The 26,613-nt window shown below is 45.7% G+C and overlaps 1 protein-coding gene across 4 annotated transcripts in view; it reads right to left on the reverse strand.

The window, feature by feature from the left end:
• Positions 1–242: 242 nt before the first annotated feature.
• bub1b (BUB1 mitotic checkpoint serine/threonine kinase B) overlaps positions 243–26,613 on the reverse strand; it is a 60,966-nt gene continuing 34,595 nt past the window's right edge. For 3 of the 4 annotated variants that reach the window (XM_008116853.3, XM_016995933.2, XM_016995932.2), the window contains exon 23: positions 24,523–25,069. In XM_008116853.3, coding sequence (XP_008115060.2) covers positions 24,880–25,069 — 190 coding nt within the window. In that variant the 3' untranslated portion in view covers positions 24,523–24,879. Of the gene's footprint in view, positions 983–24,522; positions 25,070–26,613 lie in introns of those variants that run through there. The other variant, XR_010002054.1, reaches the window with a different exon arrangement.

Here is a 26,613-nt window from a genome sequence, read left to right on the forward strand (position 1 = left end):
CCATTTGTGTTCTCCGTTTCTTGGGCTGTATTAAATTCTTTGCAAAGGTTCACTCACCTTCAAATGATGAGCAGAAATGATCCTTCTGCTCACCAAGTCCTATCAATTTCAGGTTATTTGCTGCCTCAAATACTAAGGTATCTTGGGAAGCGTGCTTTTTATAGGCACTGCTTTTTTGTGAGTTTTTGAACTTTTGGGTGAATTTCCCACAAACCTGTAAAGAGAGTTGTGACAAGTATTGGTTTGATTTACCTTATTATATTTCATCGCACCCTATCTTTTCATTTTGCTTAACATGGCAAATAAACATGACATGTCACATTTGCATAATGACTGTACCTCAGGAGGTGCTATAGGTATTCTACTGAGTGTAGAGGTTAAGGAGGGAGGTTGAACTGAAAAAGCAGAAAACTCTGATACATCTTGTTGCAATGTGCCTTCAAGTCATTTCCAACCCACGGTGACCCTAAAATGAACCTATCACAGGGTTTTATTGCAGATATTTGATCAGAAGAGGGTTGCCATTGCCTTCTTAAGGCTGAGAAACTATGCCCACGGTAATCCAGTGGATTTTATGGCAAAGTAAAGATTTGAACACTAGTCTCCAAAATCATAGTCCAGCTCTCATACCACTATACCCTGCTGGCTCCCCAGACACCACTCCTGAAAAAAGTAAAGAGTTGTAATGAAGTATTGCCACATTAAAGTTTCTGTCAGCAATTGCATGCTTCCTTGTAATAGAACAGTCTGTAATATTTTCTTTGTTGTGATTTCACAATTTGCTTATTAAGCTTGCTCTGTTTTTCTTATACTGCACTGGCAAACACCCAGGTATGCTGGAGATCACTTCAATACATTTTTCACGAGTAGGCTGGCTGAAGGATAAAGTGCAGGTGGTATAGGTCATGGAGTTAAGTATGCCCAAAGATTTGCAAAAACTCTTCATTTTGCCCATTAGGCAGTTTATGAGGTTGTCTCCATCCTCCCAAAAAAAGAAAAGAAAAAAATTACCTCCACTATTCCATCATCAATTCTATCTCACCAGACTGGAACAGCTTTAGTTACTCTGATTACTGCCCTACACTGCTTCCTGTATCTCTCAGCAACAATTCTCATTGATCTTAAATCATGGATAAGAAATATTTGGCTCTTTAGATGTCATTGAAGTGAATCACTCTGTTTTCGTAGCCAAATGCTTATGCCAACTAGAGTAGACCAACTCAGTCAATGGCAACTTTATAACTTGGCAATTATGTAAGTGCTAGGCTTGCTCAAATAATTCGTTTTCCCCGTTTACCGTTATTGATTCGTTATTTTCGGATTTTTTGAAGCAATATTGAATCTTGGCTGTCCACACGCCTGGATATCGCGGTTTCGAACCGCGATTGGCCGTTTTCCGTAATGGCGCCTTTTTTTTCGTTTTTAAAAAATGCTTTGTCAAATCATCCAAACTTTTTTAAGTCCACTGGGGCAATCTAGTGTGTTGTTTGCACCTTGTAGCCAATCAGAGAGCACGTTTAACCAGGGGGAGGGGCTGGTAGGACGTGCTTAATGAAAACAGCGTGCACACGCCTCGTGGCTCAGTCGCACTGGGACTTTTGGAGAGGGTGGAAGGGTAGATTGGTGCAGGCAGGCAGGAAACATTGCTGCGTCACAGCATGGCTGTGTGAAGACCAGGAGAGGAGAAAAGGTGGGGTGGTCTGTGGCTGAGTTTGGTGGTGTGGGTCTTAGGTCTTTCTATTTCTTTTGTTGTTGCAAACTTGCAAAGGGCTGTCCTGTGGGTGTTTTTCCTGTTCAAAATACAACTCCTTCGGGGAAAATAAAAGCTTGCCTTTGTGCCTTGCCTTCCCCTGGGCTACGGGTGTGTGTGTGTCTGCCAGGGACGCTTTGGGAAAGAGTTGCATATCCCATCCTGTTCAAAATACAACTCCTTCGGGGAAAATAAAAGCTTGCCTTTGTGCCTTGCCTTCCCCTGGGCTACGGGTGTGTGTGTGTCTGCCAGGGACGCTTTGGGAAAGAGTTGCATATCCCATCCTGTTCAAAATACAACTCCTTTGGGGAAAGAAAAGGTTCCCTTTGTGCCTTGCCTTGTGTGTGTGTCTGCCAGGAACGCTTTGGGAAAGAGTTGCATATCCCATCCTGTTCAAAATACAACTCCTTTTGGGGAAAGAAAAGGTTCCCTTTGTGCCTTGCCTTGTGTGTGTGTCTGCCAGGAACGCTTTGGGAAAGAGTTGCATATCCCATCCTGTTCAAAATACAACTCCTTTTGGGGAAAGAAAAGGTTCCCTTTGTGCCTTGCCTTGTGTGTGTGTCTGCCAGGAACGCTTTGGGAAAGAGTTGCATATCCCATCCTGTTCAAAATACAACTCCTTTAGGGAAAATAAAAGCTTGCCTTTGTGCCTGGCCTTGTGTGTGTGTCTGCCAGGAACGCTTTGGGAAAGAGTTGCATATCCCATCCTGTTCAAAATACAACTCCTTCGGGGAAAATAAAAGCTTGCCTTTGTGCCTTGCCTTCCCCTGGGCTACGGGTGTGTGTGTGTCTGCCAGGGACGCTTTGGGAAAGAGTTGCATATCCCATCCTGTTCAAAATACAACTCCTTTCGGGGAAAGAAAAGGTTCCCTTTGTGCCTTGCCTTGTGTGTGTGTCTGCCAGGAACGCTTTGGGAAAGAGTTGCATATCCCATCCTGTTCAAAATACAACTCCTTTCGGGAAAATAAAAGGTTCCCTTTGTGCCTTGCCTTGTGTGTGTGTCTGCCAGGAACGCTTTGGGAAAGAGTTGCATATCCCATCCTGTTCAAAATACAACTCCTTTTGGGGAAAGAAAAGGTTCCCTTTGTGCCTTGCCTTGTGTGTGTGTCTGCCAGGAACGCTTTGGGAAAGAGTTGCATATCCCATCCTGTTCAAAATACAACTCCTTTCGGGGAAAGAAAAGGTTCCCTTTGTGCCTTGCCTTGTGTGTGTGTCTGCCAGGAACGCTTTGGGAAAGAGTTGCATATCCCATCCTGTTCAAAATACAACTCCTTTTGGGGAAAGAAAAGGTTCCCTTTGTGCCTTGCCTTGTGTGTGTGTCTGCCAGGAACGCTTTGGGAAAGAGTTGCATATCCCATCCTGTTCAAAATACAACTCCTTTCGGGAAAATAAAAGGTTCCCTTTGTGCCTTGCCTTGTGTGTGTGTCTGCCAGGAACGCTTTGGGAAAGAGTTGCATATCCCATCCTGTTCAAAATACAACTCCTTTCGGGGAAAGAAAAGGTTCCCTTTGTGCCTTGCCTTGTGTGTGTGTCTGCCAGGAACGCTTTGGGAAAGAGTTGCATATCCCATCCTGTTCAAAATACAACTCCTTTCGGGGAAAGAAAAGGTTCCCTTTGTGCCTTGCCTTGTGTGTGTGTCTGCCAGGAACGCTTTGGGAAAGAGTTGCATATCCCATCCTGTTCAAAATACAACTCCTTTCGGGAAAATAAAAGCTTGCCTTTGTGCCTTGCCTTGTGTGTGTGTCTGCCAGGAACGCTTTGGGAAAGAGTTGCATATCCCATCCTGTTCAAAATACAACTCCTTTCGGGAAAATAAAAGCTTGCCTTTGTGCCTTGCCTTGTGTGTGTGTCTGCCAGGAACGCTTTGGGAAAGAGTTGCATATCCCATCCTGTTCAAAATACAACTCCTTTTGGGGAAAGAAAAGGTTCCCTTTGTGCCTTGCCTTGTGTGTGTGTCTGCCAGGAACGCTTTGGGAAAGAGTTGCATATCCCATCCTGTTCAAAATACAACTCCTTTTGGGGAAAGAAAAGGTTCCCTTTGTGCCTTGCCTTGTGTGTGTGTCTGCCAGGAACGCTTTGGGAAAGAGTTGCATATCCCATCCTGTTCAAAATACAACTCCTTTAGGGAAAATAAAAGCTTGCCTTTGTGCCTGGCCTTGTGTGTGTGTCTGCCAGGAACGCTTTGGGAAAGAGTTGCATATCCCATCCTGTTCAAAATACAACTCCTTCGGGGAAAATAAAAGCTTGCCTTTGTGCCTTGCCTTCCCCTGGGCTACGGGTGTGTGTGTGTCTGCCAGGGACGCTTTGGGAAAGAGTTGCATATCCCATCCTGTTCAAAATACAACTCCTTTCGGGGAAAGAAAAGGTTCCCTTTGTGCCTTGCCTTGTGTGTGTGTCTGCCAGGAACGCTTTGGGAAAGAGTTGCATATCCCATCCTGTTCAAAATACAACTCCTTTTGGGGAAAGAAAAGGTTCCCTTTGTGCCTTGCCTTGTGTGTGTGTGTGCCAGGAACGCTTTGGGAAAGAGTTGCATATCCCATCCTGTTCAAAATACAACTCCTTTCGGGAAAATAAAAGGTTCCCTTTGTGCCTTGCCTTGTGTGTGTGTCTGCCAGGAACGCTTTGGGAAAGAGTTGCATATCCCATCCTGTTCAAAATACAACTCCTTTTGGGGAAAGAAAAGGTTCCCTTTGTGCCTTGCCTTGTGTGTGTGTCTGCCAGGAACGCTTTGGGAAAGAGTTGCATATCCCATCCTGTTCAAAATACAACTCCTTTCGGGGAAAGAAAAGGTTCCCTTTGTGCCTTGCCTTGTGTGTGTGTCTGCCAGGAACGCTTTGGGAAAGAGTTGCATATCCCATCCTGTTCAAAATACAACTCCTTTCGGGAAAATAAAAGCTTGCCTTTGTGCCTTGCCTTCCCCTGGGCTACGGGTGTGTGTGTGTCTGCCAGGAACGCTTTGGGAAAGAGTTGCATATCCCATCCTGTTCAAAATACAACTCCTTTCGGGAAAATAAAAGCTTGCCTTTGTGCCTTGCCTTCCCCTGGGCTACGGGTGTGTGTGTGTCTGCCAGGGACGCTTTGGGAAAGAGTTGCATATCCCATCCTGTTCAAAATACAACTCCTTTGGGGAAAATAAAAGCTTGCCTTTGTGCCTTGCCTTTCCCAGTCTCAAACACCTCCAGGGCTGCGTGGGTGTGTGTCTGCCAGGGACGCTTCCTGATTTTCCCAAGCCAACTTTGGGAAAGAGTTGCATATCCCATACTTTCCTGTAGAACTGGAAAGTACAGGTATCCCCTTGTAAATAAATAAAACTAACTAAATGTTATAGACTACGCTTTTGCAACAGTAAATTGGCCAGAATATAACACGTTGCCAATCAAGATTCAACAAATATTTCCCACCAGTAACACAACACCTTACCATCATCCCTTCTGTTACCTGAAAACACTCCCCTTGTCATGAAGCGCTCAGCTGTACGCGGGTCTGGGGGAGCAAGTCCTGGTAGTGGTCAAGCCACGGCCAGGACACTGTGGGGGGCCAAAAAAGTTAAGGTGGGTCCCATACGTCTGGAACGCCGAACTATGGGAGTGGGTGGACTTGATGAAGAACCAGGCTGTTCTAATGCAGACAGTTCACAGGCATCCACCCGGAGCCGGCTGTCGCATGGAGCTGAGACAACTGGACGATCATTGGAACATACAGGTGTTGCCGTCCTGGAACTACAGGTGGTGGATAGTGAGGATATAGATAACCCCACCCCTCCCCCAGCTACTGACAGTGAGGAGGAGGTAGAGGAGGTACTACCATCAAAACGTAGACTTTCTCATGCTGCTGAAAGGGTGCCCACGACTCCCATCTCTGAGGGCGTCGCCACAGTGGCTGTGGGGAGGCCAAGGTCATTTATTTGGGACCATTTCCATGTCCACTCTCAGAGTTCTACTTTGGCAGTTTGTAGACACTGTGGGGCAAATATCAGCAGAGGCAGAGACACGAGACATCTTGCGACCTCGGGGTTGAGCTCTCACATGAAGCGACACCATCCCTCCATTTCGCTGGGAGGGGGAACTGCAAGCCCTTCCAGTGGCAGCCTTAGCACGCAAAGTTCACCAGGTGAAGATAGTGGAAGGCGGACACAGTCCACCTTGGAGGATTGGGCCATTCCATTACACAGAAAGAAAACGGGGGAAACATTGCTCACACCCCAGCAGATAACCCAAACTGTGGGAGAGATGATTGCCCTAGATCACCATCCCTTCCGCCTGGTAGAACAAGAAGGCTTTGTACGCCTTATGAAACGACTGTGCCCCCGCTACAAAATCCCCTCCCGTCACACCTTTTCCAGAAAAGTAATCCCCGGCTTGTACGAGGGCTGTAAGGAACGCATTATCCAGATGTTGCGTACCGCCATGGGAGGACACATCCATTTTACCTCTGATATTTGGTCAAGCTTGGGAGGAGGCCACTCCTACCTCTCTCTCACGGCACATTGGTGGGAGAAGGAAGGCACTATGGATACATCCCATCGTTGGGCACTCCTCGCATTGGAGGTAGTTGATCGTGATCACAAGGCAGAGACCATCTGCAACTATCTGGAAAACATGATGGGGGAATGGATGCAGTGTAGGCCGGAAGAAATGAGGAGGGGCTTTATGGTGACGGACGCAGGGAAAAATATGATCAAAGCGGTTGAAAGTGCCGGGTTTCAGAATGTGTCCTGCATGGCCCACTTGCTTCACAATACCGTCAAGGAAGGTTTAAAGAGCCAGGAAGAGCAGTCGGGCAGCAACACAAACATCTCCCTGCTGATCGAGCGCTGTAGAAAGATCGCGGGCTACTTCCACCGGAGCATCAAGGCAGCCCGGCAGCTGAGAGACAGGCAGAGCCTTGAAGGCCTCCCGCAGCACAAGCTGCTCCAGGACGTCTCGACTCGGTGGAATTCAACCTTAAAAATGCTCGAACGCATGGTCGAGCAGCAGAAGGCGGTACACGGCATCTCCCTCACTTTGGTTGCGCCTGTTAGCAAGCTTGTTCCAACTAAGCAAGAGTGGGACACCATCTCCCAGCTAGTAGACGTACTAAAGCCATTCAAACATGCCACTGAGACACTTTCGGAATCAAAAGCTCTTCTGAGCCAGGCAGTGCCCATGGTCTTGAGGCTAAGGAGGCACCTAGAAAGGCTTGGGGCCGGTCGAACAATGGACTCCCTGGCTGGACCGCTGACACCGCCGGTCCAGGAGGTGGTGAGGAGGTTGTCCTTTGCTGTACGGAAACGGCTAGAGCCACTTCTTTCCAGCAAGGTCCATATGCTGGCGGCCTTGTGTGATCCACGGCTAAAGTACAACGTCTGCCCAAAAGACTTTACCATGTGGAAGGCCCAACTTGTTGACCTTGTGAGGGAGGTCTTTGCTGCCAGGGTGGAGGAAACGGGCACAGCGGCCCCTCTTCCAGAACTGCCTGTCACCCCAAGCACTAGCGCTAGTGGCGAGACGGAAAGTCCCGCGGAGCCGGTAGGGGGTTGCCGTAGGGATACGGATCTCCAGCCGCGAACAGGAAACGTTTTCTTTGCAGAGACGGTGGCCATACTTGCCTGCTCTGAAGAATCCTCTTTGCTGGCTTCTGCTCAAAAGGTAGACTCGGCCGAATGCTCGGTCAACAGGTACTTTGAGGAGCCTCCTGAGATAATTTCTTGTGATCCATTGTCCTATTGGGCTTCACGCGAACACATGTGGCCGGATCTGTCGCACGTAGCCCGCCAGTTCCTCAGCTGTCCTCCCACCAGCGTCCAGAGCGAAAGGGTCTTCAGCATAGCGGGAGATGTAGTCACGCCCCACCGCAGCTTGCTGGACCCTCAAACAGTTGAGAAACTTGTTTTCCTGAAGGCCAACCTTCCTGTGTTGAATTTCCCAGATTTGGATTTTGAGACCGACTGCTCCTAGAGCAACAGTTCTCCTCCTTTAACCAACTCTGCTTCAGAGTAACTTTGGCCAATTTTTTGGGCGTCCGGGCGGGGGGGGTGGCCCCTTTGGACTCTGTCCAACAACTCTCTCCTCTATCCTACAATGCTTTCCTCTCTCTTTTCCCTTCCTTTCTCCTCTTTTTCATCACTCAACATTGCCCCACTGACGTTTTTGGGTTCATCCATCTCAAGGGGCCGTTTCACGAATCATGTAATCATGGAATCATAGAAAAGTAGAGTTGGAATAGAACTCATGGGCCATCGAGTTCTCCCCCAAGAAAGACGCAGGAAGTATCATTCAAAGCATCCCCGACAGATGGCCATCGAGCCTATGCTTAAAAGCTTCAAAAGAAGGGGCCTCCAACACAGTCCGGGGGAGACAGTTCCACTCCCGAACAACCATCGCGGAGAGAAGTACTATCTTTCATTTGTCCCTGTTGAACTTAATATACTTTTGGCCCATCTCTGTATTCGGAAGTTACAAAACGTTTTCTCTCATGTAATACTGGCTCTGTAGAGGTTGAAGGATATTCTGTGGAAAATTAGACCATAAAAGCCAAGGTAGATAATGCTTCCTCTTTGTGTTCTGTTCGGATTTCATTCAATTCCCTTTTTATTTGGGGGGGGGGGGGGAAATATTACCATCACGAGCCATGACTGTTTGGTCTTCTACAGATCCTCGCAGCTCCTGTACAGAAAGAGCACTGTTATATTTGATGTGGATACTTCAGATAATCATTTCAGGTGTAGGAAATGGAATACGCCAGACTCTCACTTTACAGAGGTATACTATCTGTCCATCTGAACCTTTGAGGATGTCTTTATCCACTGGAATTACTACACCTCGACTTGGGACAGAACTTCTCTAAATTGTCATCTTTCAGTGTCCCATTGTCTAGAGCGGGTGTGGTTGCCGCAGTGGTCATGGGACGGCCGCCTTTGGGTCCCCTAGCCCTCTGCCCGCTTACGCGGAGGGTGCCTTTATAACTCGGAGGGGGGAATCATCAAAGACAGTGGTACTCCTCCGCCTTTGCCAGCATTTCTCCAAATGGTTGTCTAGTGTCCCTTCTCCTTTATATGCCGTGGTCTACGCTGTGGTCGTTAAACGGCCGCTTTTGGGTCCCCTCCCCCTTTGACCTGGCACGCAGAGGGTGCCGTTCCCCCTTCAGGACGTGTGCCTTGCGGCTGCTTTAGATGTTTGGGCGCAGGTTACGCCGAGTGGGAATTGCCTTTTGCTGGCTTGTTGGGAAAACGATAGAAGAGGTACACGGCCTTCCCCTTGGGTGGTGGGGTGTTGCTGTGGGTTGAGGCTTAAGTCGCAAATACAAAAAACTTTGTGGGAGGGCCGTGCCGAATTCTCCGGGATGCATGCCGGCCAACTGTGGCCGGCTGGCTCAGGGTGGGGTCTTTGCTGCCCTTTGTTTTTTTCCCTTACTTTTCTTTTCTTTTTGCTGCCTCTCGGACTACGTGACGCCAGACTCTAGAGGTATATGCCCTTCCCCCTTCAGGGCGTGTTCCTTTGCGGCTGCTTGCAATGTGTGGGCGCAGGTTACCCAGAGTGGGAACTGCCTTTTGCTGGCTTGTTGGCAGGACGATAGAAGAGGTACACGGCCTTCCCCTGGGGTGGTGGAGTGTTGCTGTGGGTAGAGGCTTAAATCGCAAAAACAAAAAACTTTGTGGGAGGGCCGTGCCGAATTCTCCGGGATGCATGCCGGCCAACTGTGGCCGGCTGGCTCAGGGTGGGGTCTTTGCTGCCCTTTGTTTTTTTCCCTTACTTTTCTTTTCTTTTTGCTGCCTCTCGGACTACGTGACGCCAGACTCTAGAGGTATATGCCCTTCCCCCTTCAGGGCGTGTTCCTTTGCGGCTGCTTGCAATGTGTGGGCGCAGGTTACCCAGAGTGGGAACTGCCTTTTGCTGGCTTGTTGGCAGGACGATAGAAGAGGTACACGGCCTTCCCCTGGGGTGGTGGAGTGTTGCTGTGGGTAGAGGCTTAAATCGCAAAAACAAAAAACTTTGTGGGAGGGCCATGCCGAATTCTCCGGGATGCATGCCGGCCAACTGTGGCCGGCTGGCTCAGGGTGGGGTCTTTGTATATGCCCTTCCCCCTTCAGGGCGTGTTCCTTTGCGGCTGCTTGCAATGTGTGGGCGCAGGTTACCCAGAGTGGGAACTGCCTTTTGCTGGCTTGTTGGCAGGACGATAGAAGAGGTACACGGCCTTCCCCTGGGGTGGTGGAGTGTTGCTGTGGGTAGAGGCTTAAGTCGCAAAAACAAAAAACTTTGTGGGAGGGCCGTGCCGAATTCTCCGGGATGCATGCCGGCCAACTGTGGCCGGCTGGCTCAGGGTGGGGTCTTTGTATATGCCCTTCCCCCTTCAGGGCGTGTTCCTTTGCGGCTGCTTGCAATGTGTGGGCGCAGGTTACCCAGAGTGGGAACTGCCTTTTGCTGGCCTTTGGGTAAAACGATAGAAGAGGGTGGAACGATCAAAGACAGTGGTACAGTCTCCCATCACCCTGAGAGGTTGTGATTGACGCTGTTGCTGCGGAACGGCCGCCTTTGGTTCCCCTTGCCCACTGTCCGCGCACACGGACGTTGCCGATTGCCCGTCAGGGCGTGTGCCTTTGCTGCTGCTTTCAAGGAGTGGGCGCAAGTTCCGTCTCGTGGAAACTGTTTCTTGCTGGTCTGTTGGTAATAACGAGGGTGGAGTGATCACAGACTGTGGGACAGTGTCCCATTCACCTTAAAAGGAAGTGTACTCAACGATGTGGCGGCAGAACGGCCGCCTTTGGTTCCCCTCGCCCTCTGGCCGCGCACGCGGAATCACTGAAAGAAGTGGGACACCTTGGCCTTTACCACTTCTCAAAATTGTCTTCTTTTACTGTACCATTGCCTTGTGCGGGTGTAGTCGAGAGCATGTGATGATAATCTTACGCAGAGTAAGAAGTAGAGAATCAATCCACTCAGAATCTCTTTTGCTATTAAAAACAATTACTTAATAATGCCTTCATGTTTCCTTTGGAATCAACATTTCTGCTTTGTTTCTACTTTGAATTACTTTCTACTACATTACACACTATATCTTTCATAATTGTACTTCCTCAAGTTTACTTAAACTTTATGTATACCAACTGAAGTCATTTCCCTCTATCCAGGTCATCTGCAGGAGAACTTTAATAACCCCTGAAGAACACACTAGTCTTACCTGCAGTGGAACTGCATGGAAACATGTGCCTAACATCAGAGCCTTAAAACCTTCCTCCTCCAAAAAGCATTATAGGTCTGTGTGGTCGTTTGTAGCCTATTTAAGAATAGCTTGACAGGCCAATAGTATTTCGCACTGTATAGTTTTTTAACTGTCAAACTACCTCCTCTTCAGTCCTCGGACTAGAGCCGTGTTTTTACACCACTGTTTTTTAAGCTGGTAATGCTGTATGCTGACTGTGACTTCAGTTATATCTTATGTCTTATTGACCCAACATGAACACAGAAGAGTCTCACTGATCAAAGCCGAACGGGCCTACCAGTGCTGAAATAAGCAAATTTCTTGGATTGGACTTGTTGAAGAAAAGCATATAACACATCATATCAGGTTATTATTTTCCAAATAAAGCACCATAAATGCATGTTATACAACCAAGGAGACATAAGAAGTCGTTCTATATGCTGAAATGATATGTTGCTATTGCTTACTTTATGAATTTAGCTGCAAAATATCACAATATAATGGAATCATTGACTACAGAAATGGCTAGATTTTTCCAGAGGCTAGACGGTTTGCTGTTATGGAGTGTATCTTTGTGTCATGGGTTGTGGTGTGTGGGCGTGGGGCCGGCCAACGGTGGCCGGCCCCCCGGGTCTGATGGGCTTGGGCCCACATTTTGAAAGCAGACGTGAAGAAAGCATGCCCTTCCCCCTCTGGGTTCAGCGGTGTGGGCGTGGGGCCGGCCAACGGTGGCCGGCCCCCCGGGTCTGAGGGGCTTGGGCCCACATTTTGAAAGCAGACGTGAAGAAAGCATGCCCTTCCCCCTCTGGGTTCAGCGGTGTGGGCGTGGGGCCGGCCAACGGTGGCCGGCCCCCCGGGTCTGAGGGGCTTGGGCCCACATTTTGCAAGCAGACGTGAAGAAAGCATGCCCTTCCCCCTGTGGGTTCAGCGGTGTGGGCGTGGGGCCGGCCAACGGTGGCCGGCCCCCCGGGTCTGAGGGGCTTGGGCCCACATTTTGCAAGCAGACGTGAAGAAAGCCTGCCCTTCCCCGTGGGTTGCGGCGTGTGGGCGTGGGGCCGGCCAACGGTGGCCGGCCCCCCGGGTCTGAGGGGCTTGGGCCCACATTTTGCAAGCAGACGTGAAGAAAGCCTGCCCTTCCCCGTGGGTTGCGGCGTGTGGGCGTGGGGCCGGCCAACGGTGGCCGGCCCCCCGGGTCTGAGGGGCTTGGGCCCACATTTTGCAAGCAGACGTGAAGAAAGCCTGCCCTTCCCCGTGGGTTGCGGCGTGTGGGCGTGGGGCCGGCCAACGGTGGCCGGCCCCCCGGGTCTGAGGGGCTTGGGCCCACATTTCCTTTTTTTTGTTCTTCTCTCTCTTTCTCTGGGAAGGGTGCCGGCCAACGGTGGCCGGCCTAGTATTTTAAAGTGTGGGCCTTTTTGGCGGTGGCTTTTTCTGTCTTTTCTTTGGTCTTTGCTGCCTCTCGGCCTACGTGGCCGAGTTTCCCCCGATGCACCGCCTCTCTCTTCTCTCTCGGCTGTCGTTCTTTACCCCTTTATGCGAGTTTGCACCGAAGCCTCCTTTGGGGCGGCGGCCCCTCTTTCTTCCTGTCTGGGAATCGTGCCGGCCAACGGTGGCCGGCCTAGTATTTCAACGTGTGGGCCTTTTTGGCGGTGGCTTTTTCTGTCTTTTCTTTGGTCTTTGCTGCCTCTCGGCCTACGTGGCCGAGTTTCCCCCGATGCACCGCCTCTCTCTTCTCTCTCGGCTGTCGTTCTTTACCCCTTTATGCGAGTTTGCACCGAAGCCTCCTTTGGGGCGGCGGCCCCTCTTTCTTCCTGTCTGGGAATCGTGCCGGTCAACGGTGGCCGGCCTAGTATTTCAACGTGTGGGCCTTTTTGGCGGTGGCTTTTTCTGTCTTTTCTTTGGTCTTTGCTGCCTCTCGGCCTACGTGGCCGAGTTTCCCCCGATGCACCGCCTCTCTCTTCTCTCTCGGCTGTCGTTCTTTACCCCTTTATGCGAGTTTGCACCGAAGCCTCCTTTGGGGCGGCGGCCCCTCTTTCTTCCTGTCTGGGAATCGTGCCGGCCAACGGTGGCCGGCCTAGTATTTTATAGTGTGGGCCTTTTTGGCGGTGGCTTTTTCTGTCTTTTCTTTGGTCTTTGCTGCCTCTCGGCCTACGTGGCCGAGTTTCCCCGATGTACCGCCTCTCTCTTCTCTCGCCGGCTGTCGTTCTTTAGCCCTTTATGCTATTTTGCACAGAAGCCTCCTTTGGGGCGGTGTCCTCTGTTTTTTTTTCTCTCTCTCTCTCTCAGGGATGCGTGCCGGCAAACAGTGGCCGGCCCGGCTTAATGTATGGGCCTTGTCGCCTGTGGCTTTTTTCTTTCTTTTCTTTTCTTTTCTTTTCTTTTTGCTGCCTCTCGGCCTACGTGGTCGGGTTTCCCACGATGCACCGCCTCTCTCTTCTCTCGCCGGCTGTCGTTCTTTCCCCCTTTATGCGATTTTGCACAGAAGCCTCCTTTGGGGCGGCGGCCCCTCTTTCTTCCTGTCTGGGAAGCGTGCCGGCCAACGGTGGCACGCCTAGTATTTCAACGTGTGGGCCTTGTCGGCATACGTGGTCGACGTGTTTCCCACGATGCACCGCCTCTGTCTTCTCTCGCGGCTGTCGTTCTTTACCCCTTGGTGCAATCTTGCACAGAACCCTTCTTTGGGGCGGCGGCCTCTATTTCTTCCAGTCAGGGAAGCTTGCCGGCCAACGATGGCCGGCCTAGTATTTCAGTGTGTGGGCCTTGCCGGATGTGGCTTATTCTTTCTTTTCTTTTATTTTCATGAAATCAGCGGGGGAGGATGGGCGGGTTGTGTTTCCACAGAACACCACTCAAAGAAACAGTTAGCGGTATCCTATACTGTTCTAAATTGCTCGACAACAAAATGATAGAATCATAGAAACATGGCACCAAACATCATATAATCATAAAGCTAGAAGAGACCATCCAGTCCAACGCCATTCTGCCATGCAAAAACAATATACAGTAGAGTCTCACTTATCCAACACTCGCTTATCCAATGTTCTGGATTATCCAACTTATTTTTGTAGTCAATGTTTTCAATATATTGTGATATTTTGTTGCTAAATTCGTAATTACTACGTAATATTACTGCGTATTGAACTACCTTTTCTGTCTAATTTGCTGTTAAACAAGATTTTTTGGGGCTTAATTTGTAAAATAACCTAATTTGCTGTTCAAAAGGCTTTTCCTTAATGTCTCCTTATCATCCAACATATTTGCTTATCCAACGTTCTGCTGGCCCGTTAATGTTGGATAAGCGAGACTCTACTGTATCCAGAAATATCTGATGCTGTAACCGATATATCATTTACCGTCCCGGAATACTAGCCAGATGGCCCATGAATGGTCACAAAAGTCATAGAAATATGGTCACAGAAGTCATGGAATAATAGAAACATGGTCCCTAAAGTCATAGACTCAAAGAACCAAGTAACAGAATCATCCCAAAAGTCCTAGAATCCTAAAATGATAGAATCATAGAGTCATGGCGCCAAACATCATAGAATCATAAAGGTAGAAGAGACCATCCAGTCCAATGCTATTCTGCCATGCAAAAGCAATATAACACTCTTGCAGGCTTCATCATTACTGGATCCGTCCTTCAGGACTTTGGCAAACGTTGGATGTGCAATGTTGCTATTTCATCCAAGGCAGAAATTCAACTCATTCTTGGATGGACAAACAGAACCACAACTGCTAACGTTCCCTTAAGGCAGTGTTTCTCAACCTGTGGATCTCCAGGTGTTTTTACCTACAAGTCCCAGAAATCCCAGCCATTTTACCAGCTGTTAGGATTTCTGGGAGTTGAAGGCCAAAACATCTGGGGACCCACAAGTCGAGAACCACAGCCTCAAGGGAGAAACTGTGGCATTACCTCCGAAGTGAAAAAATTGGAAAAACCAAACTCTTCCTTGAAAAGCTGTGATTGTCTAGACATGTGGGGGTTAAATCTAGGGCAAAGGAGGGTAAAAATAGATGGGAGGGTCCAATGTGAAAGGTTTGGAACCCCTCCCCTTATAAATAAAACAAAGACTCCGCCTCCAATATGTGGCATTCAGTGTGTGTCCACACCAGGGTAGAATTGGCACCATGCTCTCCAGATCAGCCATGCACGTGCCACATTATGCCCCTTCCATGTTCAGGGAGTTTGACAGATGGAAGGGCTATCTGAGCCTTGCGAAAGTGGTTACGGAGATCATCGCGGAACGCAAGAAGGTCCCATTTCCATCTCAGAGTTGGGACACAATGGAGTACGACATGCAGCTAGTCCTCAACGAGGACAACTTTGAAACAGCATCACAATGGGTTAATGGAAGCAGTTCCAGCAGCAAGAGCTCCAAAGGTAGTGCCAATGGCCAGGCTTCCCAAAACAAGGAGATTTGCAATTTCTGCAAACACAACGGGGAATCCAAGCAGGTCTATTCGTCCCACCGGCTGAAGGGGATGGACGGCACCGTGGAGTGCCCCATCTTGCGCAAATACACCTGTCCGCTCTGCGGTGCCACGGGCGAAAAGGCCCATACTTTAAAATACTGCCCACTGAGCCAAGGGAAGAGGTCGCTGTATCGCAAGTGCGGACGTAACTCGGCTGGACGCAAGGTGAGGAGATAAGAAGATCAGGAGAAGACCGAAGCATTTATTCTTAGTTTTAGTTTGACTTTGTAAAAGAACAACATTTGATTTCGAGCATCATTAACACTCTTTACATTTCCTCCCACTTTGTTTCAGGTTTGGAGAATGGAAGCCCAATTCTCTTAGACTACATTTGTGAGTCCAGAAATGTTTTTTTATGTATATTGTTGCCTTCTTTCACATTTGTTGTACCTAGGTTAATTATATTGTGTTTCTTTTAGATGTGTCAGTTGCCTAGTGTGATGACTCATGGGCCCTGCAGTCCTATTCCTGACAGTATTGTGGCAGATGAGGAGGAAAATATGGAGTTTTCCCCAGATTTCCGGTCGGAGTCAGAGCCTTGGCAGCTGCCTGAAGTTCTAGTCCAAGAACCAATTAAACCTGACCTTGGTGGGAACTCTCCCCCTTATGGGAGAAAACAGGCTTACACGACTGATAGAGGATCGAGAGAAAAATTTAGAAGTAGTGCTCGCCTTGCTGCCAAATATGCCACTGATTAGAAGTATTTCCCCTGAGAAAATACGGGGAGTCTTGCACCTGCAAGCTGGTTTCCTTCGCTCCCTGTTCTCTAGGGAAAGTGATTGTTGTTTGGGGAAACGAGACCCAATATAGGGAAATTGCGCGAAGGATTCCTTGCGGAGTCAATTCGTCAGCTCCTGGAGAGAGGTCATGTGTGTGTGGACTTCGAATCCTGTTCCTTGCCTCCTGAATCTAGTTCCAAGCCTTGTCCTCGTCTCACGGATTTACCACAGATCTTGTTCCATGCTTCAAGTTGCTTTGCCTTTAGCCACAGCTCCAGCCACGTTCCAAGTAACTTTCAGCCTTGTGTCAAGCTTCATTGGATTCAAGACTTTTTCTGTTTTCCCAACGCTTTGCTTGGCAAAGCGTGTGTTGCGGTTATTGGATTATAATCTTTGGACTCTAATATTTCATATTGGACAATAATCTGCTGGACTATATTTGGCCTCATTTGAAAGGTCTGCTTCTGAACTTTATTCTACACTTGTTTTTATTGACTTTATATATTCCTTTAATAAAGATATTAGATAGAATCTGGCCTCAGTGTATGGTTATTGGTGCCCAGCAGCCTAGATCCTGACACCTTGTATCATGCTTTTTTATACATATAATCATGTTTTTTACATATGTAATATCACGTTCCTTTGACATCTGTAATTGCCTTATATCATATTTTATATTGTGTTTTATATATGCAGTTACTTTACATGTTTCTTTTATGTATGGATGTATAATTTTTACATGTTTAATTATATTATTTGCAACTATAATTGCCTAATATCATGCTTCTTTTATATATGCAATGACATCATGTTTATTTAACGTATATAAGTGCCTTATATCATGTCCGGGTTATCATGTGTGTCTCCAGAGGGATGCAGCCCTATCCTTTGCAGGGAAAATATAGAAATATCTTCTAAATGGCTACTGTCTAGAATTTTGTTTTGTAAAGAAAGGAAAAGTTTATATGCTATTGGAAAGAAAGATACTATTTTATGTTTAAATTTTGGAAAGGAATAGAATTGGTTATTATTACTGTGGTCTAACCTTCAATTGTTTGCAAGTTGTTCTAAAGTTTGGATCGTAGAGTTTAATAAACAGAGTTTATGGTTTTGGCATCAAAACTGTTCATGTTGTGCTTAAATGGGATTGAATTTTCTTTAATTTGTGGCCCATAATAGGCTGGTTATATGCCTGATCTGGAAGGCAGCCAAGGCAAAGACCATTGAGCTGCTGAACTTGCAGACTGAAAGGTCCCAGGTTCAAATCCCGGGAGCAGAGTGAGCGCCCGCTGTTAGCTCCAGCTTCTGCCAACCTAGCAGCTTGAAAACATGCCAATGTGAGTAGATGAATAGGTACCGCTGTGGCGGGAAGGTAATGGCACTCCATGTAGTCATGCCGACCACATGACCTTGGAGGTGTCTATGGACAACACTGGCTCTTGGGCTTAGAAATGGAGGTGAGCACAACCCCCAGAGTCAGACATGACTGAACTTAACGTCAAGGGATACCTTTACACACACACATATGCAGGGACTACACCAATTTAACAAAGTTTCAGCCACAAAAACAAAGTTTCTAAAGTAGAGCAATGACTTTCACAGTAAAGACAACCCAATTTAACAGGAAATAAGACTTTCAAACCAGGAACAGATTTCTGCAATTATTAAAAAATGGTTTATTATAAAAGCTATGAAAATTTGCCAAAAATCAGAGGATAAGGGAAACGTTCCACATTTTGGTGAGCTATCAGTGTTAAATGTGTTCTACCACTGTACCAAGTTTGAAGAAGATCACTCAAAAAATGAGGGCGGGAGAGCCCCCTAAGTCCCCCCCCCCTTCGGGCTGTTTTTGGGCCACCGCGCATGCGCGTCCGCCATTAACGAATTAATTTAGAAAATAACGAATTTTCGTTAATTTCGAAAAATTTTGGGGGCCAAATTCGTTATTAGCAACAAAAACGAAAAACTGCCCCCTCTAGTTTTGAAACGAGTTTAGAATCAAATTTTTCATGGATCGATCAAGCCTAGTAAGTGCCATTTGCATTACTTTCATTGGGTGCTCATGAGAACATACGAAGCAACACCTTCTGCTTCTAGAAAGTGTTATACTCTGTTATTTTTATTAGAACTGAGTGTATTTCCAACTCCCTGGGGCGGGGGAAGCAATTACAGTATAACACTCATATCTATGGAAGGATATGTTCCTGAATTTATTATGAAAGCAGTGGATATTTATAAACTCTGTTGAAATGAACAACTTCTGCCAGGAGTCACCATAGATTGTTGCTGAAGGACATAGCAAATTCCTAGAAAAGTATCCTCTCCAGTATTACTCTGTTGGATAACTCCCAACAGAAGCATGCCATAGAATCACCTGGAGAACCTAAAAAAATCCAGGAGAGGACATACTATGTTGGTTGCAAATAGGTGAAACTATGGTGGCTAGTCCTCAAAGTACAGGAGTCATACTGTATATTGGGTGAATCAAGGTAAGAAGTAGGGCAGCTTGACTATGTGTGGCCTGCTCAACGTATTAGTTGTACTGGAATTAGTTCACAACTGAGAAATAGGATGACACTCATTACTAAAAGTATAGATGTGTCCCCACGTTATCTCTGTCTTTCAACCATAGTTTGCTCTAAGTGGCTGCTTTGAGGCCACCTTTGTCACAGGAATTACCAGCATTACTGGTGACTGACTAGAATGAAAATGAGTGCTAGCTTTATAAGTGTTGAAGGGAGATGTTGACAAGCTGGAATGCGTCCAGAGGAGGGCGACTAAAATGATTAAGGGTCTGGAGAACAAGCCCTATGAGGAGCGGCTTAAAGAGCTGGGCATGTTTAGCCTGCAGAAGAGAAGGCTGAGAGGAGACATGATAGCTATGTACAAATACGTGAAGGGAAGTCATAGGGGGGAGGGAGCAAGCTTGTTTTCTGCTGCCCTGCAGACTAGGACATGGAACAATGGCTTCAAACTACAGGAAAGGAGATTCCACCTGAACATCAGGAAGAACTTCCTCACTGTGAGAGCTGTTCGACAGTGGAACTCTCTCCCCCGGGCCGTGGTGGAGGCTCCTTCTTTGGAGGCTTTTAAGCAGAGGCTGGATGGCCATCTGTTGGGGGTGCTTTGAAAGCAATTTCCTGCTTCTTAGCAGGGGGTTGGACTGGATGGCCCATGAGGTCTCTTCCAACTCTACTATTCTATGATTCTATGATTCTATGATTTATAACTAGCTCCGTCCTAGTGGTGACCAGGTCACTGGCTTCCCAAGTGGATAGAGCTAGACTCTCAGGTAAAATGGGCCCCTAGAATCTAGGACAGCTCACTGTTATGCAGAGCCCATAGCAAGGAAAGTGCAAGAGAGAAATGGGTACCCTCCAAGAGCCTTTTGCACATGACAACATTTGCTAAGTACACTCTGCTGTGAGACTGTATGTACTCAGTGCTGTACAATATTCCAGTAATTACTGCCTAAGGGGAAATTATATTTCAGGCTTCAAAAATATTGGACAAACCTAACTGGTTTTGAAAAAACCTACTGAGTTAAACTCACAGAAAGGATTAGTTCATGCAAGCACCATTGGGGATGTTCCCCAGCACTGTAGCATGCAGCACTGCACGCCAAACACTAGAATTTAGCCAAAGGCTATTCTAGAATATTTATTATTAGGGAAATCAGATACATGACTAGAGATAGATATAGAAATGTTAGACTTTTTAAACAGGCAAGGGCAGAGTAGCTTTGCAGGAAGGTGGCACAAAAAAAATTGCCATAAAAATTAACAGTTCATGTATTTTACTATTCTTTGCCTATCATCTATCTGCTAATGAACATGAAGTCAGTTTCACTTAAAAAGTAAGACTACATAACTGTAAAATAATGGAAGGAGCAGAGTATTTTTCCCAATGTACGGCTTGTCTTTTCACTTGCTAGAAATGATATAAAGAAAAATTGCAACAAGGTTACACGCGAAAGCCATACAGTCTCAAATGGGTCATTAATATTTTGTGGAATGGCAGGGAAATGTAAGCAGGTACATTTATGGAAGATATATCATGGTATATGTTGTTCATTCTTCATTTTTTAGACAAAAGATATGCCTTCGGTAGCCACATATATTAATCAGGATACAGTATATGAACTTGTGTCGCATTCAAGTTCATCCACAGAGTTATTGCTAGTGGCTGTAATCTAATAATGAACTAAAGAATTACATACATATGCTGTCTTGTGGTTTACTGACATTTTTCTATGCCGTATTATGACAAGCTCCCTTGGGAATTTAATGGATTTCCCCTCTTCTGTTACTGTGAATGCAACAAATACTTATTTGGTAATGTATGCATTTTGGGTACACTCAGCAGAATACGGGCTAAATCATCCTCAAAAGTGTATGTACTCTAAAGTGGTGATACTGAATTTGCTGCCACAGGATATATAAAGAAAAGAACCCTAGGAGGCAGGTGAATCAAAGAGAAAGTCATCATGTAAAATGGATGGTTGTGGTGACACCATGAGTCATAGCACATAATTTTTAGCAGAGTTTAAGGCTTGAAAAGATAATTAGCTGCAGTCAGACCTCTGTATTCACAGGATCTATATCCACAGGTTCAACCATACATACTGTAGTTTGAAAATATTTTTCAAAAAATGGAGAAGCAACTTTGATGCTGTTGTTTTATATAAGAGATACCATTTTACTTCACCACTGTATCTAATGGGACTTAAGCATTCATGGATTTTGGTATCCACAGAGGGTCTTGGAACCAAACCCCAGGGGAAACAAATGGCCCGCTGCAGTTTTAATTGCAGGCTCCAAATGGTAGTTAATTGCTGTTGTAATTTGAAAAGTAACGTATTGTAGTCTTGAGACACCATCCATAATAAAGGTATAGTTTAGTTAGCAAAGCTTCTGATGAAGAGATTTGTTTTTGTTTGTTTTTTGGCCGCACAGCACAGGAATTGAGTGTGGTGAAGAACTGCATAACCACAAACTTTCAATTGCTGGGATGCAGAAGTATATCTTCAGTAAAAAAGTGCAACAAAACTTGAGCAGAGAAAAAAATGGAGTACTCCTCAACTGACCCTATTCAAGTTGTGTATATCTGCCTTAACAGGTAAAGTAACAACCTGCGGAATCCCTTACTGACTATGCATGAACAGCAAAAAGAAATGAATTAGCTTGCTTCATCAAATACTTCAGCACAGTTTTTAAAAGCATAAAGCTTATGTTTCTGTATGGTAGAGGATTGGACTGGATGGTCCTTGTGGTCTCTTATAAGTCTATGATTTGATGTTTGGCCACCAAAATGGAAATTGTCAAAGAAAAAGCTAGTGAAAGAAAAAAAAATATTTCTGGATACATTTGAGTGTTTTCAAGTGGGCACAAAATGTGTTGGCTTGCTTATGAAAGGCTTACCTGACCTGGTTGTTTCATACCCCATGTGTACACTGCTAGATTTGAGTAAAATACTTTATAATTCAGTATCGGCTCAAATCAAAGAACATGTCAAAAGGTATCCATAAATGATATTATCCACTCAAGTTTCACAAGATCAATAATGCACTATCAAAACTATGTTGGAGAGAATGCAGAGTGCTAGGAGATTCATTAAGCCATGATTTCACTGGCTTATACCAAAGTATGTAGCTGTGACTATGAAGAGTCTGGTAAGATAATCGTGGACACACTCATTTCATTAGGGGAGATCATACATGGTGTTGAGATTACAGGAAACTGACTAAAACTTATAGGCCAGACCTGAACTCTATTCTGATAGCTCCAACACAGTTTAAGATACAGCGGTGTTCATGTAAGAGCCAGGACAGGTAAGCAAAAATGAAACAGCATGCCCAACAGGTTGTACATATTGCTGGGCCACTCTATGTTACATGTGTTTAAATGTTTGAATGTATGTTGTTTAATGCTTGAGGCTTCTGATGATCCAAAAGACAGGAGCAGAATTCAAACAATCTTGACAGACTAGAGAGATGGGCTGAAACTAACAAAATGAAGTTCAACAGGGACAAATGCAAGATACTTCACTTCGGCAGAAAAAATGGAATGCAAAGATACAGAATGGGGGACGCCTGGCTTGACAGCAGTACATGTGAAAAAGATCTTGGAGTCATAGAATCATAGAATAGTAGAGTTGGAAGAGACCTCAAGGGCCATCTAGTCCAACCCCCCGCTAAGAAGCAGGAAATCGCATTCAAAGCACCCCCGACAGATGGCCATCCAGCCTCTGCTGGAGTCCTTGTGGACAACAAGTTAAACATGAGCCAACAATGTGATGCGGCAGCTAAAAAAGCCAACGAGATTCTGGCCTGCATAAATAAGGGTATAGCGTCTAGATCCAGGGAAGTCATGCTCCCCCTTCTATTCTGCCTTGGTCAGACCACACCTGGAATACTGTGTCCAATTCTGGGCACCACAGTTGAAGGGAGATGTTGACAAGCTGGAAAGCGTCCAGAGGAGGGCGACTAAAATGATTAACGGTCTGGAGAATAAGCCCTATGAGGAGCGGCTTAAAGAGCTGGGCATGTTTAGCCTGCAGAAGAGAAGGCTAAGAGGAGACATGATAGCCATGTATAAATATGTGAGGGGAAGTCATAGGGAGGAGGGAGCAAGCTTGTTTTCTGCTGCCCTGCAGACTAGGACATGGAACAATGGCTTCAAACTACAGGAAAGGAGATTCCACCTGAACATCAGGAAGAACTTCCTCACTGTGAGAACTGTTCGGCAGTGGAACTCTCTGCCCCGGACTGTGGTGGAGGCTCCTTCTTTGGAGGCTTTTAAGCAGAGGCTGGATGGTCATATGTCGGGGGTGCTTTGAATGAGATTTCCTGCTTCTTAGCGGGGGGTTAGACTAGATGGCCCATGAGGTCTCTTCCAACTCTACTATTCTATGATTCTATGAATTCTGTTATCAAATTCAAGTGCAAAAATATTCTACAATTCATTTTCCCTGTACTTCACATCTCTAGTTGCTTCAGAATATTTTTGTGGGAGTTTCTACTTATGCTCTGATTTAGTCCTTTGCTAACTCAGAGATAAATGGTATAGATAGTAAAGAGTGTTGTTTTATTATAAAAGTGGTACATGCAGCTCATTGTCTGATCCTGCTTTGTGGACAATTGGACCCATCCCATCACCAGCTTTGCTCAGTATTAAGATACCATACCATAATTTGATTTATGATACCATAAATCAATTTCAGATAAACCATGGAGGATCCAAAATACCTTTTAAATCAATCACTGTAGCAGCTTAAGTATTTAAGAGGGAGGGGGGAATAGTAACATAAAATGTACTTAATTATAAATATTGAGCAAGAGCTGTACATGTTAGACATGCTCTCCACAAGGAAACTCAAGTTCCTTTACAGTTATACAGTAATAGAAGCTTCTTTCTGATTGTTTTATAGCCACAGCATGTTATTCTGTACAAAAATGCAAAGATGCAGGCAGTTAAGATTGCCAAATGAATCATAGAGTTGGAAGAGACCTCACGGACTATTGGGTCCAACTCCCTGCCTAGAAGCAGGAAAATCACATTCAAGGCACCCCCAACAGATGGCGATCCAGCCTCTGCTTATATCCTTTAAATAGAGTCATAATCAAGTTACAGATACAGAACTGTATGATGCTGATGGAGTGATGCATTTCAATATGCATTTGCCCATTAATCCATGTCAGCTGAATCAGCTGACACATCTGCCATCTTAGGACCAAATAATGCCATATTACGCACATAATTAGCAGTAGTATAGTGCAGTATTTCTCACACTGTGCTCCTCCAGATGTTTTGGACTTCAGCTCCCAGAAATCCCAACCAGCTTACCAGATGTTAAGAATTATGGGAGCTGAAATCCAAAACATCTGGAGGAGCATAGTTTGAGAAACTCTGGTATAGGGGATTTCTGTAAAGTAACTCAGCAGAGTGGTGGAGAAGGTCCAGTTTGCCATGGCGCTGGTGTTATTTGCACTGTGTGCTGATGGGAGTTTTCGTTCTCATGCAACTAGCTCCCACAGGAGGGACAAAAATGGAGTTGCAGTTGGTCACCCCCCCCTCCTATTACTGTGTGCCTTCAAGTTGTTTCTGACTTGACTCATGATAACCCTGAGAAATATTTATCACAGGGTTATCCTGGCAAAATTTGTTCAGAGGATGGTTACACCTTTTCCTTCTTCTGAGGCTGAGAGAGAATGAAATTTGCCCAAGGTCACCCCAGGGGACTTGCAGTTTCTCAGGTCTCTCCTGACACGAAAAAAAAAAAGTGGATTTCCATGGCAATCTAAACTGCTTCAAAAACCTATCAGCAGCACCTGAAACCTTTCAATCATCTAAGTTCCACACTCCAATAACTCCAGAAAGAAGATGGCAAATTGGGAAAATCATATTAGAAGTGGTCACAAAAGTTTTATTGAACAAAGAGAACAGGTGATAAATTTACAAGAGAAGAATGAAGAACTTGTAGTATCACAAAATGATTAATACCAAACACATCTCAACAATTATACACAAGTAGACATTAAAGGCACAGGGAGGATTGGCAAAGAACAAAAACAGTACGTATAGTTAAGGCAGCAACTAGAATTCTTTGAACAAATCATGAACAAATTATTTTGAACATTGTTCCAATTTTTAAATATCTGGCACTAAAAAAGAAGGAAGCATGTATCTTTACTTGCCAAAGGATGATGGTGGTTGGGCAATTAGAAAATCCAGGATATAATATAAATGTATTTTCTGCAATTCAGAAGGTGTTTTCAACATGAAGAATGCCTTCCAGATTTGTCAAGGAATCACAGAGGCGTTCTGAGAAAGAACTGTCAAATTCACCACTCAATTCCTCCCTCAGCTCTTTCAGAAGAGGCACGGTAAACTCATTATTTCCATTCAGAATTTTCCCAAAGAATTTACTCCACAAATCGCTGTCAACAAACCTAAAATCAGATTGAAAAGCAGTTTATTTTGTACGTCACATAATGGAAGCTTCAGAATTCTTGCTAAAGTTGCAGTCTCAGTGGCCTCAATATTTGGTTTCCTAGCCAAGTGGTTCAGTTATTATTAAATTTATAATTCATAACATTTAGTACAAATGCTTTTACGGAACTTATCAATAACAAATATATTACAAATGTTGGAGATATAAAGGGGAGTCAAAGGTATATTCCAGCTGCTAAAATATCTGCTGTAGTTAGAGCTGTTACCTAGTTCTCTTAAGGCTTTTATACCATTACTTGGGAAAATCTTCAAGTTGCACTTGGTAGAATCTCTCATGCTTATTTTTACAAGGATAAAATGGTCTTGAATTTAAAGAAAAAATAGAATTCTCAACAACAACTGTAAAGACACATTTGAGAATTATGGTTCCCAAACAAAGGATCAAAAGCTGAAAAAGTGGAATAAGAACAGTGCAAATAAATACTAATTCAAAACCCAGCATAAAATTCTGGAAATTATCTAGTACTAAGAGAAAGCTATTAACAACTACAAAGCTAGACTTTGAAGAACTTGCTAGTTCTACATTATTTGCTTCAAATATCATGTCTGCAAAAGGACAAACTCAACCCTAAAGAGGATATACATTTCAGTTGGAGCTCTTAGGTCATAGATATCAATGTGATTTTCAACCATGGGGTGATTTAAACAAGCAAACCCAGTACACAGGCTCTGTATGTATGTGTGTGTGTATGTATATGTATATGTGGGTGTGTGTACACACACACACACACACACAGAGAAAGTGAATGTTCTACCAGATATTGCTGGACTACAACAATACATTCCGGCCTGCATAGTCAAAGTTTGGAGTGGCAGTCTGACAGGTTAGGCAGGATCACACTCGGCCTTCTACGTCGATGCTGATGTGAGCGGTGGGAGTGGCTACGACTCCTACGCTTGCGTCGGGAGTGGCCATGGCCTCTGCGCAGGCGTTTGGAGCCTCGGGATGGGCTTCGGCTCCGATGCCTTTCGCGGAGGCGAGAAACTTCCATTCCTGGGCTATGGAGCCCAATAGGTAAGGAGGGAGCTTGCATTGCTCCATTCCATTTTGATACTTGGCCTTCAGGCCCTTCCAGGATTGGCATTGCGGGCGTCGAGCCCGAAGCCTGTACTTGCTCCTGGGATTCGGCTTTTGCCCCCGGGGAAGCCTCTGTTTCCTCCTGGTTTTGAACAGTCTGAGGCTGGGGTGCAAGCACCTCTTCCGGGAGCGTCGGAGAGGGCTTAATTTGTTGATCCTCATTAGCAGCCACGACTAGCAATGGTGCTGAGGATTGCCGATTCTTATCTTTATTTATCTGAGATAAAGTTGAGCCATCTTGACGTCTGCCGCCATTTTGGGGGGCCGTTATAGTCGTTGAATTTTTGAATTTCTTGGGATTTTTTTCTCTCAGGAACTGCAGGATTTTGGCAAACTTCTGATAAGGTATTTTGACTTTCCAAAACTGAGGAAGGCAGCAATGCTTGTTCATAGAGCATCGCTTTT

This window comes from Anolis carolinensis, chromosome 1 (genome assembly GCF_035594765.1).
Source record: "Anolis carolinensis isolate JA03-04 chromosome 1, rAnoCar3.1.pri, whole genome shotgun sequence".
NCBI classification, from domain to species: Eukaryota; Metazoa; Chordata; class Lepidosauria; order Squamata; family Dactyloidae; genus Anolis; species Anolis carolinensis.